The 17,531-nt window shown below is 38.5% G+C and overlaps 1 protein-coding gene across 1 annotated transcript in view; it reads right to left on the reverse strand.

The window, feature by feature from the left end:
* The window catches only part of LOC136251169 (carnitine O-acetyltransferase-like), a 39,156-nt gene extending 27,243 nt beyond the window's left edge, over positions 1–11,913 (reverse strand). Inside the window, exon 1 of the mRNA XM_066043563.1 lies at positions 11,761–11,913. Within this exon, the coding sequence (XP_065899635.1) occupies positions 11,761–11,781 (21 nt within the window). The 5' untranslated portion in view covers positions 11,782–11,913. The remainder of the gene's footprint in view (positions 1–11,760) is intronic.
* Between the last annotated feature and the right edge of the window lie 5,618 nt (positions 11,914–17,531).

Raw genomic sequence — 17,531 nt, forward strand, 5'->3', positions numbered from 1 at the left:
ACTTTCACTGACTCTTTGGCTGCAAATATTACTTTTCATCAGTACTTACAAACAAAGACACCTCCAGCTATGGAAGGAGATCTCTTTCTTGTGTCAACCCATTCAAGTCCACATTGAGGGTGTTGCTGAATTATTAAATCATCCAAACCCCTGTAACTTTAGACCTATTTCACTCACCTGTATATGCATTAACATAATGTCTACTCAAATATTTTGAAACATTTGCATATATATGAAGTTTTGTGAGATGAACAGCATGGTTTTCGTATGAATAAAAACTGTGATATCCAGCTAATTACCACTGTAAATGACTTTGCTGAGTGTCTACATAGAGGAGGTCAGTGTGATGTTCTAACTCTCGACTATAGCAAGGCATTTGATAAAGTCCGTCATGCCTGTTTGTACTAGAAACACTCTCATTTTGGAATTTGTGGACCGATATTAATTTGGCTCCAAGCTTTTCTAATAAACAGATTTCAACATGTTGTAGCAGACAACATGACAAGTCATTCGTGCTACTCATGTACTTTTGGGTGTGCCACAAGGAACTGTCCTAGCTCCCCTATTCTTTTTAATGTATATATCAATGATCTCCTCTTGTATGTTCATAACAGAGCTTCTACAAGTGGCAAATTCCTTTCAACCCCTCTAAATGTGAATTTTACAGATTACAAATAAAAAGAGTCCTATACTTTACACTTATGATATTGTAGATTCTTCCATCAGAGAAATCACAATTACCAAGTACCTTGGAGTATTAATTGATCATAAACTTCAAGGAATCAAGACACATGGTAGTGTGTCGTATGGCCAAGAAAGCCGGCGACCACACAGTGAGTATATTTACAGGAAGAAAGAAAACAGCTTTTTCACGCATGCATAGCTCCATGGCCCCTTCTCCAAAGCACACTATTTTTGTATTATAGCTGTCCCCCAGGTAGGGTACGCCACACAGCAAACTTGATTAAATTCGTAACAGCCATTTGCGAGATATGGGCGTCCAAAATTTCGTTTTAATTTCTTCATTTTTTTTCTTCTTATGCCGTATGGGGGTTACGGGGGCTTTGATTTCTTTTCGCACACTTTGCAAAAATTGCTATAAAATGCAAACGTGTAACTCAATTGCCTCGATCTTTGGCACAAACAAAGAACGTGTAACGATGGATTCACGTACCAAGTTTGTTGTAAATCTGAGTAATATTCAAGGAGTTATGGACGTTTATTCACGTAAAAAAGATCAAACTTCTGTCACGGCTACAGGGTAAACCAAGTATAGAAATAACTTGAAAATTGGTGTGTAGATAGGCTGATCATCGTAGCAGTGCCTTTTGATAGTTTGAATAGCAATAGAGTTATAGCGACAAAGTTAAAAAGCAAAAACTAAGCAAGTGTAAAATCGCAGGATCGAGATACTCTAATAGAGCAGTCACCACGGGGTAAAAAAGGTGTGCAAAAAATGTCGAAAAAAAAACTTACCAGAGTTCGAACCAGGGACCTCCATACCTAACACTTGCATCCTTAACCACTTAACCACTGAACCACTGCTACCTTGACTGATCACCTCACTTGATTTTTGCTTTATAAATGAAATTTCTAGTTGAAATCTGCTTATAATCAAACGTTTGTAATTTCCAATAGAAGTACTAGATTGTTCTAGAACATTCTGTGTATGTTCTATTAGAAGTCCTCAAAAAAATGTGCACTCTATTAGAGTATTACAATAATAATTATCAAATATTGAATTAAATCATGCAATGAAATACATTTATAAGTCTGTCTTCAATAATCATCATTGTATCTACATAGAAAAGAAGAAATGTGAGTAAAAACAAACCTCAAAGTCAGCCATGGGCTGGTTTTGGGGCCTTATAAAGTATAAAAAGGAGTGAAATCCACACAAAAACAGCCAAGCTGTGAAAAATGGTGCGGCCTTAAAAAAGCCTGGGTGAAAAAAGTTGTGAAATCAAAGGTGGCGGCCAAGAAATGGCTGCAATGATGTTAATGCTAAAAATTTTTAATAATGGCTGTGTGCATTGTTAAAATTTATTAGCATTAACATCATTGCAGCCATTTCTTGGCCGCCACCTTTGATTCACAACTTTTTTCACCCAGGCTTTTTAAGGCTGCACCATTTTTTCACAGCTTGGCTGTTTTTGTGTGGATAATCATATACAGTACAGTATTGAAACCAAGTCACTATTGCTGACCTGGATGACCCGCTGACCCAGATAGCAATCCAGGTCAGACCCGGATGTGACCTGGATTAATTAAAAGTGAGGCATGCACCAAGAGCTACGTTTTGACTAATGCGTTAAGCACAAGGCACTATCAGACAGTACGGTAGTACTGTTTAAGTAGGGTTTGCATCAAAAGTGACGCGTGCCGCCAAAAATACCGCCTTTAAAAACCAGCTTAGAAACTTCTTACGCGACAGAAATCACCTTTACAGAATAGTATTAGTTCATCTAACATCAAATGAAACGTTAAAAACAAGAAAATGCTTACTGGCGGCTGGATATAGAATTTTTTAAAAATCTTTAAAACTCGAAATTTCGTCTCACTCACTCACTCATCACTCACTCACTCACTCACTCACTCACTCACTCACTCACTCACTCACTCACTCACTCACTCACTCACTCACTCACTCACTCACTCACTCACTCACTCACTCACTCACCACAGTCGCAAGCCTAGAGCCCAAACGAAACAGCGTATGGTCACCATTTTATGCCACAACAATAAACTCACTGGTGGGATGTGCCTTTTGTGGTTCCGACGAATGTACACCCTGTGCGCCTTGTCTCTTCTTTTATCTTCTGCTTGTCTTCTTCTTCATCCAACGAAACCATATCGAGGCATTAATTTTCCATATCATCACTTTCTTTAAGCAGCATAATAGATGCCACAAAATTATTTAAGGTGCTTAGACTACACTACTGTACAGAGGTACCAGTACTCTAAATAGGTCACAAGATCACGCCCATTCTTTATTCTACGTATTATCGATCTATCGATCGAGACCATGATGACCACGCCCCTTTTACGCTAGCTGCATTTGTGACCACACACCTTCAAGTTGGTAGGCTGATTCGAGATACTCTAGTCGGTTGAAACCGCGATGACCACAACCTTCTTGGGCAAGCACACACGACTCGAGATACTCTAATACAACAGTCACCCTAATAGAACAGTTGGATGTTTATAAATAGCTGTATACTTTAACAAAAAAAACAACTAAACAAACTAGTATATTAAAAATTATAAATTAAAAAAAAATGAAGTAGGGATCCAAGTGATAAAAAGTAGTGAAACAAGAGAAGAACAATGGTAGCTATTACAGCATAGCTCAGTGGGAATCCCTACTATGGCATTAGCTAAATCCCTACTTTGGCATTGAACACAAAATAATTGTTATATCATGCCAAAGTAGGGATTTCCCACTGTGCTATGCTGTAATAGCTACCATTGCTCTTCTCTTGTTTCACTACTTTTTATCACTTGGATCCCTACTTCATTTTTTTAAATTTATAATTTTTAATATACTAGTACTTAACGATGTTAGTCAGTGGGCATGATTTTGCAGAAAGCAAGATAGGTTTCCTGGAAGAGTGTGTGGCTTTGCATATACCTAACACACCATAATTAAAAACAGTATGACACATTCCCGATATAATGTGGGCATGGTTCACGAAAAAGTTGGCCTAGACCATACCTTGTACAATTGATTAGTGGGCATGGCTCCACATAAGCCAGCAGACAGCTATGAGCATGCTTTCATGCATACCTTAGACTTTAATATCACTGATAAACGGGTGTGGCTGCATGTATGGCTGCAGGCAGTTGTCCGAAAGTGGACATGGCTTGCAAAAGAAGCTGGGTTGCATCAGGACTTGACTATGATGCATTTATACACTTCCATACCGTCCAAGGAACTAATTAATTTGCTTCACATGTGATCCAATCCAGGTCAGACTCGGATAATTTGTAAAGCGAGTCAAACCCGGATGACCTGGACAAAATGTGATCCGGTTGACCTGACCTGGTTTCAACGCTAATACATGCAGTATATTGCAAATAAGGCTGTGTAAGTAAATCATTTCTTGTGTAATATGAACAGACCTGTAACATTACTAGCATACTCATATAATTATTATTGTATCATATATGTGGTTTGTGTCTCACAGGATTTGTAATTTTGATGGTTTTAAGTGTGAACACGTGTTGCGTGCTGGTGTAATTGACTAATGGAGTGGTTATTACACTGGTAGCAGAGGATGGCTGAACTTCACATCAGTTTACCTAAGCCTTTTTCTAGCAGAGATACCAAGGACTGGTTCCAAAGGTTTGAAATATGCGTGACGGTGAATGGGTGGAAGGAAGAGGACCAAACAATCAAGCTACTGACATTGTTGGAAGGGGAGGCTCTGATAATTTGGCTATGCATACCAAACATCACGTCACAGCAGTACAGGAATCTCTCCATACTTGCTACCGTATGGCAAGGATCTACCTAATCTCTAAGGACTTAGCCAGCATGCCTATGATTCCCTGTATTATCCTACTACACTCCAAGCTAGATTAGCGGAATTACAGGATTTTGTCCATGCCAACGTAGCACAGGCAGCTGCTAACCAGAAGTCTTTTTATGATTAACATACAAGTTTACCATCCTTTAAGCAAGGAGAGCCTGTGTGGATTTCTGTACCAACTGTAGGCAAGTTGGACCTCAGGGAATGGGTTTTAAAGTCTGTTGAAGGTCTAGAAATTTATGATGGTAAACATACCAAAACCTTTCATATTAACAGACTGTGCTATTGTTGTGTTCCAGGCCTAAAAGACACCACCACCCATGCTAAGAGGGATGATGAAACTGATGTTAGCACTAGAGACGATTGGGGAATTGAACACACAACCATGCCAGCAGCTGATGATGAAGATGCTTCAATACTACACTACCCTCAAAGACATCGACGACTACCAGAGAGATATCAACCTTGATGCTTGTGGACAAGGTTAATCTGGGAGGGGCAAGTGTAATATGATCAGATTTGTAACAATACTATTATTGTATCACACACTCAGTTTGTAAACATACATAGATTACTGTGTCTCACGTGATTTGTAATTTTGATGATTTTAAGTGTGAACACGTTTTGTGTACTGCAGATGTCCTTGACTAATGGAGTGGTTATTATACTTGTATTGTAATTGTCCCTCATGCGTTATGTTACAAGTCAATGGTTCATCCAATTCCTATTCTGTCTGAGACATCCACACTAATGTAAATATTCAATGGCTTGAATTTGTTCAAAGACATGCTGATAGATTTTGCTTGAATGATTTTTCACCATAATCTCTATGTTACAGCCTCTAGACCTGCAGAGTCTCAAATCCCAGGGCTATAGCCAGACTTTACATGGGTAGGTTCTTTTAGAAGAAAAGTGGACCTTTTCTGTATGGTATGATGCAGATTATGCATGATGTGTGAAGGCATGCTGAAACTAGGGGGTCTGGGGGCATGCCCTCCCAGGAAATTTTTAAAAAAGGTACTAAAAGGCTGAGTTTAGTAGCATTTCACTTAATATAAATAACAGTTTTTTAGGTAAGTTCAAGACCAGCTATATGGATGTCATATCTCTACTGTTACTGTAATTAAGCCATCTGTACATGAATGTATCTGAATATAATGTATTGGAATGTCATAGTGAATAAGAATGGGAAAGATTGAACACTCTCTAATGATCAACAGGAACAGTAGTGCAGCAGAACAAAGAGTGTCTTAAACAATGAAATTAACACATTACATGGAGTTGAAGCATGGATGCTATTACATGGGTCTGTATGGGGGAACCAACTTTTTATATGAAGGCTCTAGTTTAGATTATCTCACTATGATTACATACAGCTTTTAAAAGAAAATGTAATTGTGACTGAGTGATTGTTCTATTAGAGTGGTTCACTGCTCTATTAGAGTATCTCGATCTTGCATTACAAGCACTGAATAAGTTACTCTGAGCACTTATTTAGCTTGACATATCAAAATTTGTGTAAGATATTCCGGATTTCCAAATGGGTTACACCTGTTTTGTATAAAATAACACCGTCTTCTAAACAAGGCGCCATAACTTCCGTGTACTCTGGTTGACAGACATGAAGTTTGGTTTATCAGATTTCTTGATGAAAGGCGATTCGATTCATGTGTAAGTTCTTTGTGTAGTAAAGAAGGGGAAGCTAAAAAGGAACCTTGTACCGCAAAATTTATGTGTTCAGAATGCCCATAAAAACACGTGTTTTTCAATATAGCTATCTCTGTAAACTAACCTGTTTAACAATTTGCATGGTTGGAGTCTTATTAAGTATCCTTTGCTATGTAGAATGATACCAAATTTAGCGAATTTGGTTGAGGATAACAACTTGTAAATTGGGATTCTCCTGCCGAGATAATTAAATTTTCCAATAGGTTAATGTATGGAGTGCGTATTATGTCATCATCAGCAGTAAACAACTGTCGCTATGGCAATATTTCCTATTTGTACGGTCAGAATTGGATAGAGAAATTCAAGGGCTTTCTTTTATTGTATGGTGTGCTGTAGAGATTTTGTGAGTTAAAGGTTGTAAATTAGTGTTTTTGTATGTAGTGTAAAATAGTGTAAAATACATGTATTTTGCATTGGACAATGAATGACAAGGAATGATGAGATTGTATAATCAGCCTGTTTTACCAAGTTGAGGTTTCAAAAAAGATATTAGATTTAGTTAATGCATAAATCTTAATTTTTAAGAGTTTAATCCAGTGTTTTGAAAACTTTTAATGTTGACCACCTGAAAATGTTTGATTTGGCAAATCCCATACATATGTTTTGATATGATATTACTACTTATTAGTGGTATTTAGTGAACTGTAGCTAATGGAATTTTGCAGGTACTGATGAAAGCCGGAATGAAACGGAACAGAATAGAACCAATAGGTGCTCATGCCAAGTTTAAAAATCGCTTTAAACAGACTATGCACTGTTTCCAACTTTTGTGCTAGAATTAGTTTGCTTCTACTATAGACATGCTAGAAGTCATTTGCTCGACAGCTCTATTTAACGCCCACTGCAATAATGCATTGCGCAATCGTCTAAGCTGAACAACGATCATTTAGCTAAGCTGTTAATCTATTTTTTGCAACCACTGTTAATATAACATACTGCAGTTTGCTAACTCTCGTAAATCGCTGCCAATAATGGTAGAATTATAGTCACTTCAGAAAACTATTATTATTATTATCAATTTTATCCAAAGAAAGGGTACACAAAAGGCTTATAGCCTGTACAAGGTGGTCCCCAAAACACATACACAGTACAAAAAGCAATACCGAAACATTGACTAAAAAACTATCTACAAGCAAACAAAAACAACAAACAAACAAACAAAAACAACTATCAGTATACAAAAAGCGACACTTGCACTAAAAAGGCTTGAATACTGCTACAACATGAAAATATTACAGTAATTTACCTTTCGGGATGGCAAGGAAGTACTTTTACATCAGAATTAAACTAAACTAGATGGATTTTTATTTACACATTGCCACGTGGTGGGAATTTAATAGAACTTTTGAGCGAACGATTACTAGCATACCTATAAACAAAGGCAAACTAAATCTAGCACAATTCCAGTTATTGTGTGACAGTTGGACGATCTGTCAAAAACAATTTTAAACTTGGCGCGTGCCCCGATTGATTCCATTCCGTTCTGTTCCATTCTCCGGGTACCCGAATTTTGCTGCTGAAAATTTGGACTTCCATACCAAAACTATGGACCTTTTTATCCAAGAGGGCAGTTCTTCAGAACCCCCTGAACCTCACTACGGGCTAGTCTCACATAGCCAGACCCTATTTCTCTGCGCGGCGCTTATCGATTGGAAATTATAAGCGCCTGCTCCGAAAGGGTCTGGGGACTCTACAATAGAAAAGTTCTGCAGGCAAACTACCCCTGGGTAGGTGAGCGTTGATTGGCCCTAAACCACTTTCAGAAGAGGTATGGATGACTACAGTAGGCTTCATCCTCAGCTATAGGCAAGGCTTCAGCCTGTTCAAACTTTAATTACAACCAAGGTAAAACTGAGTTACTAAATTTGCTTGAAATGAGTGTAATCATGTCTGAGATATGTCACGTGAATATACTGAGTCTCGCATCCAGATAGCAGGCTCGTGGCATAGTCAATACAGTACTACTACTTTCACCTTGCTTTATATATATCAGCTACATCTGCCATTTTCTCTGCGAGCTGTCTGGAGGTGAGACTGATCATGCAGCTCACACCTCAGGCATGATTACGCTCATTACAAGCAAATTTTATAGCTCTCTTACCTTGGTTTAGAGTTTGAACAGGCCAAAGCCTTGCCTATAGCTAAGGATGAAGCCAACTGTGGTCATCCACACCTCTTCTGAAAGTGGTTTAGGGCCAATCAACGCTCACCTACCTAGGGATGATTTGCCTGTAGAACTTTTCTATTGTAGAGTCCCCAGACCCTGGTGCTTATAATTTTCAATCGATAAGCACCGTGCAGAGAAATAGGGTCTGGCTACACAAGACTAGCTATGGGCCTGAATCCAGAAGGAACATTGTTATGTAATGGAAATTTACATATCCCCTCCAACTCCTTGATCCCCAATTCAAAGTATATTTTACTAGACTAGAATAGACTCTTTTATAGGTCACTCCTTTTCCCTTTGCACTGTTAACTTCCTCCCCCCTCTATAACTAACTCCCCCACCCTTAATCAGTTTTGTAATATGATTAATACCTGTGCGTTATGATCTCTTTTGATTACTATACAGTAACGAGAAGCAAGCTCACAATTAAAACGTTGACCATGTGTGCGCTAAGGTGTGGCACTTTATTACATCATTAACGACTAGACATTGGGTGACCTGCAGTTCGAATCCTGGGGTTGGAGGGATTTTTCCTTACTTTGGCCCCTTTTCTGTTACACCTTATTCAGTCAGTAAGTCAAGTCACTAAGTCAAGTCACTAGGTCTAAGTCCTTGTAGGTTAGGTAATCCTAAGGCTGCAGCACATGTTGCTGTTAGACCTTCAGTGCTGGTCACTGTAAAGCACTAATAATAAAAAAAAAATAATAATAAAACATCACATGAAAATGGCATTCACCATTTTTTGAGGGCAAAAAACCTGCACACTCAGTGCTAGGAAAACTTTTTCAATGCTCAGGGGTGATGTTAATTCCGCGAAGGAATCGTACTGAGAGATAGACTAGTGCTATAGATGCTTTGCAAAACCACGCTTTCTTTTTAAAAACCATAGTAACTGAGCTGCCGCCATTTTCATTGGGGCCAGTGTACATAGCGGCGTATAGCATATTCCTTCATACTGCTTCGCAGCACCGCTGTTTAGTTTCTTTTGGAAAAGGAGAAGTGTGTTTTCGAAAATGATGAAGTGTTGGGTGAACTGAGCTTGGAAATTGACACCCAGCTGCTGGTCGTAGAGAATTGAAAATCTGGCCATTGTGGAGAAAGTCGTTTCGATTAAAAGTTTCACTCTCCGCAACTTTGTTATCAGACAGAAGTAGTGAAAACTTACTGTGAGTGTAATTTACGACTCACAAATACTGTCTTCTGATATTCAATGTGTAGATTCAAGCCACTGAGTCCCCCCTCCCCAGTCGGTCACACTGGACCATGACTTACCCTCGCCACTAGTACTAGCCAGCTACTGTAAGAATATTGGAATGATTACTCTGTTGTACTTGCTGGAAATAAGAAAAGCCAGGAGCACAATACATTAAGTTCGACATTGAGAGACTATCCAGAAAAGAGGAAGAGCTACATCTTAAGTTATATATTCAAAGTGAAGTGTAAAGCTGTTCATGTATAGTGTGGTGAGTATACATACCCCTCTTGCTCTCACTTATCTGAAGATAGCATGGTGTATCAAGTATGACAGACAAGACGTAGTGTGGTACATCAGTAGACACTAGTACTTGAGGATATGATTTTTACACAATTTCTATACTTGCATCAGTTTTAGTTGTGTCATCATTATGCGTATGGCTATCTCTGTACACTCACAAGAGTACTAGCTATGTTACACACAGTACACAAAAAGGAGGGAATTACTAACTACTTTATGTGTTCAGTATAGAAACAATTGATAATTCCACAGCAGCTACATGAAATGAGGATGGCATTGGATGGTGCTGTTGTTTGCAATATCACTGCTTGTCAGTGCTGCTGACACGTATCTTTGTAGATCCCCAGATACTGTTTTCAAACAGCTTACAAGCTGATAACCTAAACTGTATGCAACATTATGCATAATTATATACAAATTTTTCTCTGATATTAATTTGATTTTTCATTCAAAAGATGTATGCATATACCGGTATGTGGAACAGAGGTCTTGGTGAGCCACATTGCTTACATGGTAATGAGTTCTCTTGTTTCTGAAATTGAAAAATACACAATGTGTATGCCACACACCTTGCAGAGCAGTGCTTTTATGTATTCATTCACCTACTGAGGATACTGTCTTCTCAGTTCAGGTATGTGGAACTGAGGTCTTGGTGAGCCACATTGCTTGCATGGCAATAGTTCTCTCATTTCTGCAATTGAAAATTCACACTCCTTGCAGAGCAGTGAGTGCTTTCATGTATTCATTCACCTACTGAGGATACCATCTAACTATTCTTCAGTGATGTTTGCAGCAGCTGAGAACACAGACCAGCACTATCCTTGTGCTGACTGCAGTCATGTTTTGCCGCACACTGTTCAACCCTGATAACCAGCTGCGCCCTGTTCAACCCTGATAACCAGCTGCGCCCTGTTCAACCCTGATAACCAGCTGCATCTAATTAGAAACACTAATTTTAAAGCTCTGAACACTCCCGGTCTGTTGTTCAACAATACTACTCTGCTTGAGGTGCTGTCAACATCGAAGTTCAATGCTGCGCAATTGCAATTATTCGTACTAGGCAGATGCTAGCAGCATCGTGGGGCGAGCCTGAAGGGAATACGTAAGTGTTTTATATTAGTATAGGTCATAATTGAATGTTGGTCTTATTATCTAGCCATTCATGCTAATGGAAGATATGCACATTATATAAAAGTATGGGGTTGAAACGTGGTTTGAGCACCAGTAGGAAAAAGGACAGGAAAAGCACAGGTAATGTACCGTTCACATTGGAATTCATTTAAGGGATTTTCTCCTCTGGAAGTGTCGTAGTCTACGCCGTTTATTTTTCCGTGACATGGTCGATGACACGAGCATATATGGAAGTGCTGTAATCTACGCCGTTTATTTTCCGTTACATGGTCGATGACACGAGCATATATGGAAGTGCTGTAATCTTCGCCGTTTACTGTACCGTGGCATGGAGTATAGTGGGCATTAATTCGGTAAGTTTTCCGATTTCTTTTGTAATTGTTTGCGCATGGTTGATGACACGAATTTACGTGGGCGACTCGCTAGTGTGGGGCTCGCTCAGGCTCGCCCCAATGAAAATGGTGGCCGGTCGGCTACCATAGTTTTTAAAAAGTGGGCGTAGTTTTGCAAAGCGTCTTGCAATTATAAAGTATGTTACTAAGCAAAAGTACATAACATGGCGAGTTATTCCGCTTGGGAAAGCTTTTGCAATACAACTCTCGATACTTTTGCCAAGGCATTTACCCCCGAAATCCCCCAACATATTGCTGGACCACGCCTCAGCGCGCACATGGTCATGCACTGCACGATACATATAAAACTGGTACCTTGAATAATTTGAAACTCATATCCGTTACAGCAACTTGTAAGCCGCTGAACCCAATCAATCAATCAATTGACTCGATCTACGTACACACCCACGAGATGGTAGTGCCGCCAAGGCGTATCACGTGAACAATCTTAATAAGGAGGAACGCAGCCGTCAAAAAGGACGGTTTTATTTTCACGAGCAATTTATGAGATGGGAAAAATCTGAAAATGGTCTTCTAGACGTGCTACGTGGATAATAGAAATGCCGTTCAACCAGTAAACTTCACACGTGCTTTATTTATTTAAGACATGATTTATAAAAGCTAGCTATACTCAGTAGTAAATTTTGAAGCGAACAGATTAAAACTATATCCGTGTTAGAATTTGACATGAATTTAACTGCTCCCGATGTGGAAAAAGGAAGGAGTGCACAAAATCTCAGTCAACGAAAGTGAAAAGGTTTGTATGTAGTATGCTATGAAACGATCCTGTACTGTGATGTCATAGTCAGAGAAAAATGCGTTTATGGTTGTTTTAATTTGCCCTACTACTATAGATTTGGGATTAGTCAATTTCCCCACCTTGTGCCCCTGCTATCCCCTTTACATATCTTGTATGGGACACAAAGGCAGATATTCATCAAAAGGCAGGCTAGCATTATTTTGGTTACTTATAATTGTGCAATATTATGCATACTCAAAGTATCCGTGTTAGGTAGCCATGTTTTTGCCAAAGAAATCAAGAAACAGCTTGTTTCGTACAGGTTATATGTATATTTTTCGGACAGCTCACTCAGCACTGCTATGTCTACAACATGTGTGCAAAAGCATACACGTTGTACAATACTAATTGCATAGTATTGCATGATGTGTATCCCCGTGGATGGAAACCCTGTACTAACGATGGAGAACCCCATGGTAAAGAGGATAAAATTCCATCAAGTAATTATTATTTTTAAATTGTAACAACTTGACAAAGACATTTTGAGTCAATCTAAATGCAATTTTGGCTTGATTTTGCACAAACAATACTGTCATGTCATTGTGAGGGGAAATCGAAGCAGGTTTTTGGGTGATATTTAATCATGGGCCATTCCCACATCTTCATTGTCCCTAGTATACAGTACTATCATGCTGTGTGATAATTGTGATAATGACGATTGACACGAGTAGGTCTTAATCATAGTGTACTACCCTGCCAATCAGTATCAAAATGGCTATAACATCAGCTTTGATTCAATGGAATACTAGAGAAGTTACAGTAGTATTGTATTGCAGAGTTTATTTGATCACTTTTGTAATACTCTAATATTAGAGTGCACATTTTTTTGAGGATTTCTAATAGAACACACAGAATATTTTAGATTTTCCATATGAAAGTATAAACTGTTACCATTGAGTTGTGCAAAATTGCATTTTCTTCTTCCTGTAAATGTACTCAAGGTGTGGCACAGCGGCTTTCTTGACATTGATACTGTTCTACCTACACTGCCTTAATACTAAACCAAAAACAGCCAAGCTATGAATAATTGGCTAGTGTGAAGAAGCTGTGATATTGAAGGTGGTGGTCAAGAAATAGCTTCAGTGATGTAAACGTAATCAAATTTTAAAAAGTAACATTAAACACAATTTACCACTGTAAATATAATTGACAAAAGTTGACATGCAGGCATAGAAGCCTGTGTATGGTTGGGATTAAACAAATTAGAACCCACAATTGATAATATTCAATACCAGTGATGTAGCCAGTCCCTCAGGAATGGGTGGGCACACTCACCCACACATTTCACCTCATGCAACTAACTAACACAAAATGCCAGTCCATTCTTAGTAGACTCTACATACATTTGGTGTTTTAAAAGTGTATAAATGTATCTAGCTAACTATGCTGCTGTTCCTACAGCTCATTTCACTAGTCTAATGCTACTGCATGATATAGAAGCTAGAAATAAAACTAATTATATAACTTATTATACCTCCTTGTCTTGTTCTCTTTTAACTCGTCTGTACTTGTATACAACTATTTATACTTCAGCCTGACTCTTGAGATTGTATGGCTTAATTCAGCCACCAATTGCAATTGTTTCGTCTCCAACCCACTTGCTTAACACCAGAGAATTTAATTTTCATCTATCATTTTAGGTCACTTAACAAAAGAATCCGTCCTGTTACTTATAACTCTACTAGCATCCTGGACATGAAAAATAGGCCGAAATTAATATCCCCTCCTTCCTTGTGTTTCTGCCTAAAATTTGGATCACATAATGCTCTGCATTAAATAGAAAGCATTAAAATTACTTGGGTTGATGTAATTATTGAACTTATCTCAATACAAGTTGTTGATTTACAATGAAAATATTGTGCTGCTAAGGTATGCACTATACTGTACTTATCTCTTGTTCGTACCAGCAATAGGAACAGGCTCAGCTGTCCTAAGGAAATTTGAATATGCATGCATGTGCCCACTCTTGGCTACGTACATCACTGTTCAATACTGTTGCATGTGCGCACATTGATCATGCAGTTGCTACTCTCGTGGCAAGAGGTGCTACTTGGAATTACTTGTGCTGAATCCTGTCACAGGGATTGAATCCTCCATAAACATGCCAAATCACCCACCCTCCCTTGTCTATGTACTAAAGTTGCCAAACCCTGACTTAACTAAGTCATGCATGCTCATGCAATAAATAAACACACTTGGCAACCCAGGACATAGGCAGCACAGTCAGTCTGCTTGATGACTTAGAACTTGTTATAGCAATAGAGATACAGCAGCTAGCTTCCTGACTAAGGAAGATGTAGGGCTGCTCGATTTAATCCCAAACTATATAGCACTAGCATATCCCACATGCATGTAGCAGGAGTACATGTGGGCCAAGGATGTTAATTGACATTAATCAATGTTTGTAGTGTTTCTTGACTATAATCTTTTATACTATATCTCAGTTTCTGAAGAGATGGCTTTTGAAGCACCAGTGATTTACAAAGCTCTGTTATCAACTTGTCAAATAAGTATGTAGGTCTGCTGGATAGTGTCACATACTCAGACCACTGCCATTTTGTGCATGAGAGAGAGCTTTGTTATCACTCTGTCTAGACTTTTGTCTTTGCTTTGTTTGTGTTTAGTTTTATATTATACTTTGTTGTTGCTACTATTGCTAATAACTGCACTGTCATTGTCCAGGTATATAGAAATCATACTATTCTATTTCTTGTACAATGCACACTCAGGGGAGGATCTAGGATTTATAAAGGGGGGGGCTAACTCAAAGTACTACTCTCTTGGGTGGAGGTGTGCAAAGCACACCTCCCAGCATGCTTCACATGCTGGAACTAGAGGGGTCTGCGGCATGCCCCCCCCCCCCCCCAGGAAAATTTTGAAATACAGATGCTAAAATACTGCAATTTGGAGACATTTCCACATAAAATGCATATTTCTGCCTGTAGATATTTTATATACCGCCTTTAGATATATATGGCTCTCTGCAGCATTTTCTAATGGAGAGGTTTGGGTAGGTTCATACAGCCAAGCACATGATGCACCCTATCACAATTGCATGCATGCATAATAATGTTGAAACTGAAAAATTTTGAAATTTGAATGATACGAGATTGAATCTGAGAGCATTTTCAATGGAAATTGTGTACCTGAATTAAGCACACTGGTACCGGTAATGGCTACACAAGTAGATGAACAACCCTATTAAACAGACCAATGCACTTCATTGTATGTATAGGCGCAGGCAGATTTGGAAAAAATCCAAAACAGAACTAACTATTATGCTAATAATGTTCTATTAGAGTAGTTAGGTGACTGTTCTATTAGAATATCTCGATCTTGTACGCCTCCAATGCTGATTTGGGTCCTTGTTGCATAACCTTTAGCATAAATCCAGTGATAATGTCTTGGAAAGATGTTGGTTTATGAATATTTGTATATTAGCAAGAGTTCATAATATAAAAAGAGAGGAGAGTGTCCTACTACAGTATAGCCTGTATAAATACATCTCGAAGTAATGCAGTAAAACTTTGATTTCTTTAGGATATCATGTCAACACATAAAGTGTTAAGGAGTGTTGACAATGCCATCAGTGGACTGCTTATTGAAGCCATAACTACAGTGGTTATTGAAATTTAATGCTGAGTGTATGCCTGACCAACTAACACATTGAAAGTGACTATAGATATTGCATCATAACTTCGAGATACCCATACCGGTATACAGGCTATATTGCAGTAGGACACTCTCCTCTCTTTTTATATTATGAACTCTTGATATTAGTGATCATATAATCAAGAGTTCATAATATTATAGGGGGGAGAGTATCCTACTTCAGTATAGCCTGTATAAACGCATACTGTGAAGTTATGATGCAATACCTTGAAGAATTACAGTAAAACACTGGTTTCTCTAGGATATCACTTTAACACTTTGAGTGTTTATAATACCTCCACTGGGTTGCTTATTGAAGCCACTGTACTGCTACCTTTGTCGCTATTTGCTGAGCAAAAGCCTGACCAATTAACACATTTGAAGGTGATTATAGTGTTGCATCATAACTTCACAGTACACGTTTATACAGGCTATACTGAAGTAGGATATTCTCCCGCCCATAATATTATGAACTCTTGATAAAAATTATATGCTAAGACAAAATTTCATTATAATCCTTAGCATATTGATCAAGTAAAGCCTAAAAGTGAAGGGGGGGCTACCCCCTAGATCCGCCCCTGACACTTGTCTGTCACATGCTTTCTTGGTTGCATGTAGGGATATACAAACTTGATCTTTTTGCAGAGCTCATGGCAACTGCAGCAATTTTACTAGTGCTGGTAGTTTGGACCTCAAGTTGACAGTAAAGTGATTACAGTTAATATAGTGATGGTGACATTAGTGTTGAATGTTATGTAAATGGAACATGTCCTTGTAATTCTCTTTACTATGCTTTACAAAATCTGACAAGCACGTTATTCCATTGGAAGCATCACATCAGAATCAGTTACACTACACACTACCACTCCAATAGGATCAGGAAACCTACACAACATTACAATAGCTGGTAATGGTGCTACTATTATGTGTAACAATAGTGGAGGTGTGTACTGTGAGTCATGCAGTGATGTCATCAGTTATATTTACAATCAAGAATTATGTGTTAAGTTTTGTAACATTAACATATACTTATGTATGATTATTCTACTCAGATTTACCGCATCAAGGAAAGAACCAAGTGCATTGTACCTATCTGTATGTACTATTACAAACAAAGTAACCATGTCACCAGTGGTGTAACTAGACTTGTACCGACACCAGGGCCCAGTGCAATAAGTTGAAGTCGTATTCACAAGTAAAGCTATTACAGTAGTGGAATTATCGAAATGATAATTATTTCTAGAGGCACTTATGCCGATAACCTGGTAGTTTGAAGGGATTTTACTATAACAAAAGGTAATATAGCTGTTTTGCAGCCAAAAATGTGTGCTGTTGTCAAGGTCTCGGTCGATTATTTGGTTAAATAGTCTTTTTCTACTACTCTATTGCTAATTCCGTGGGTGTGACTTGATTGCTGACACCCGGGCCTGGGCCCAGGTAGGCCTGGGTTTAGTTACGCCACTGCATGTCACCTCAGTTTCAGTTATATTGTTCTGTTCATGCATGGGGAATAATGCAGAATATGCATACACTCAATAAGGCTGTAGCATGCATGGGGTGAAAACTGTGGAATGTTGCAATGTTTACAGCATGATTACTAGTCACTATTTAATTACACGTTGGAAAGTTGCAACTA

Source organism: Dysidea avara, chromosome 3 (genome assembly GCF_963678975.1).
Source record: "Dysidea avara chromosome 3, odDysAvar1.4, whole genome shotgun sequence".
Classification (NCBI taxonomy): domain Eukaryota; kingdom Metazoa; phylum Porifera; class Demospongiae; order Dictyoceratida; family Dysideidae; genus Dysidea; species Dysidea avara.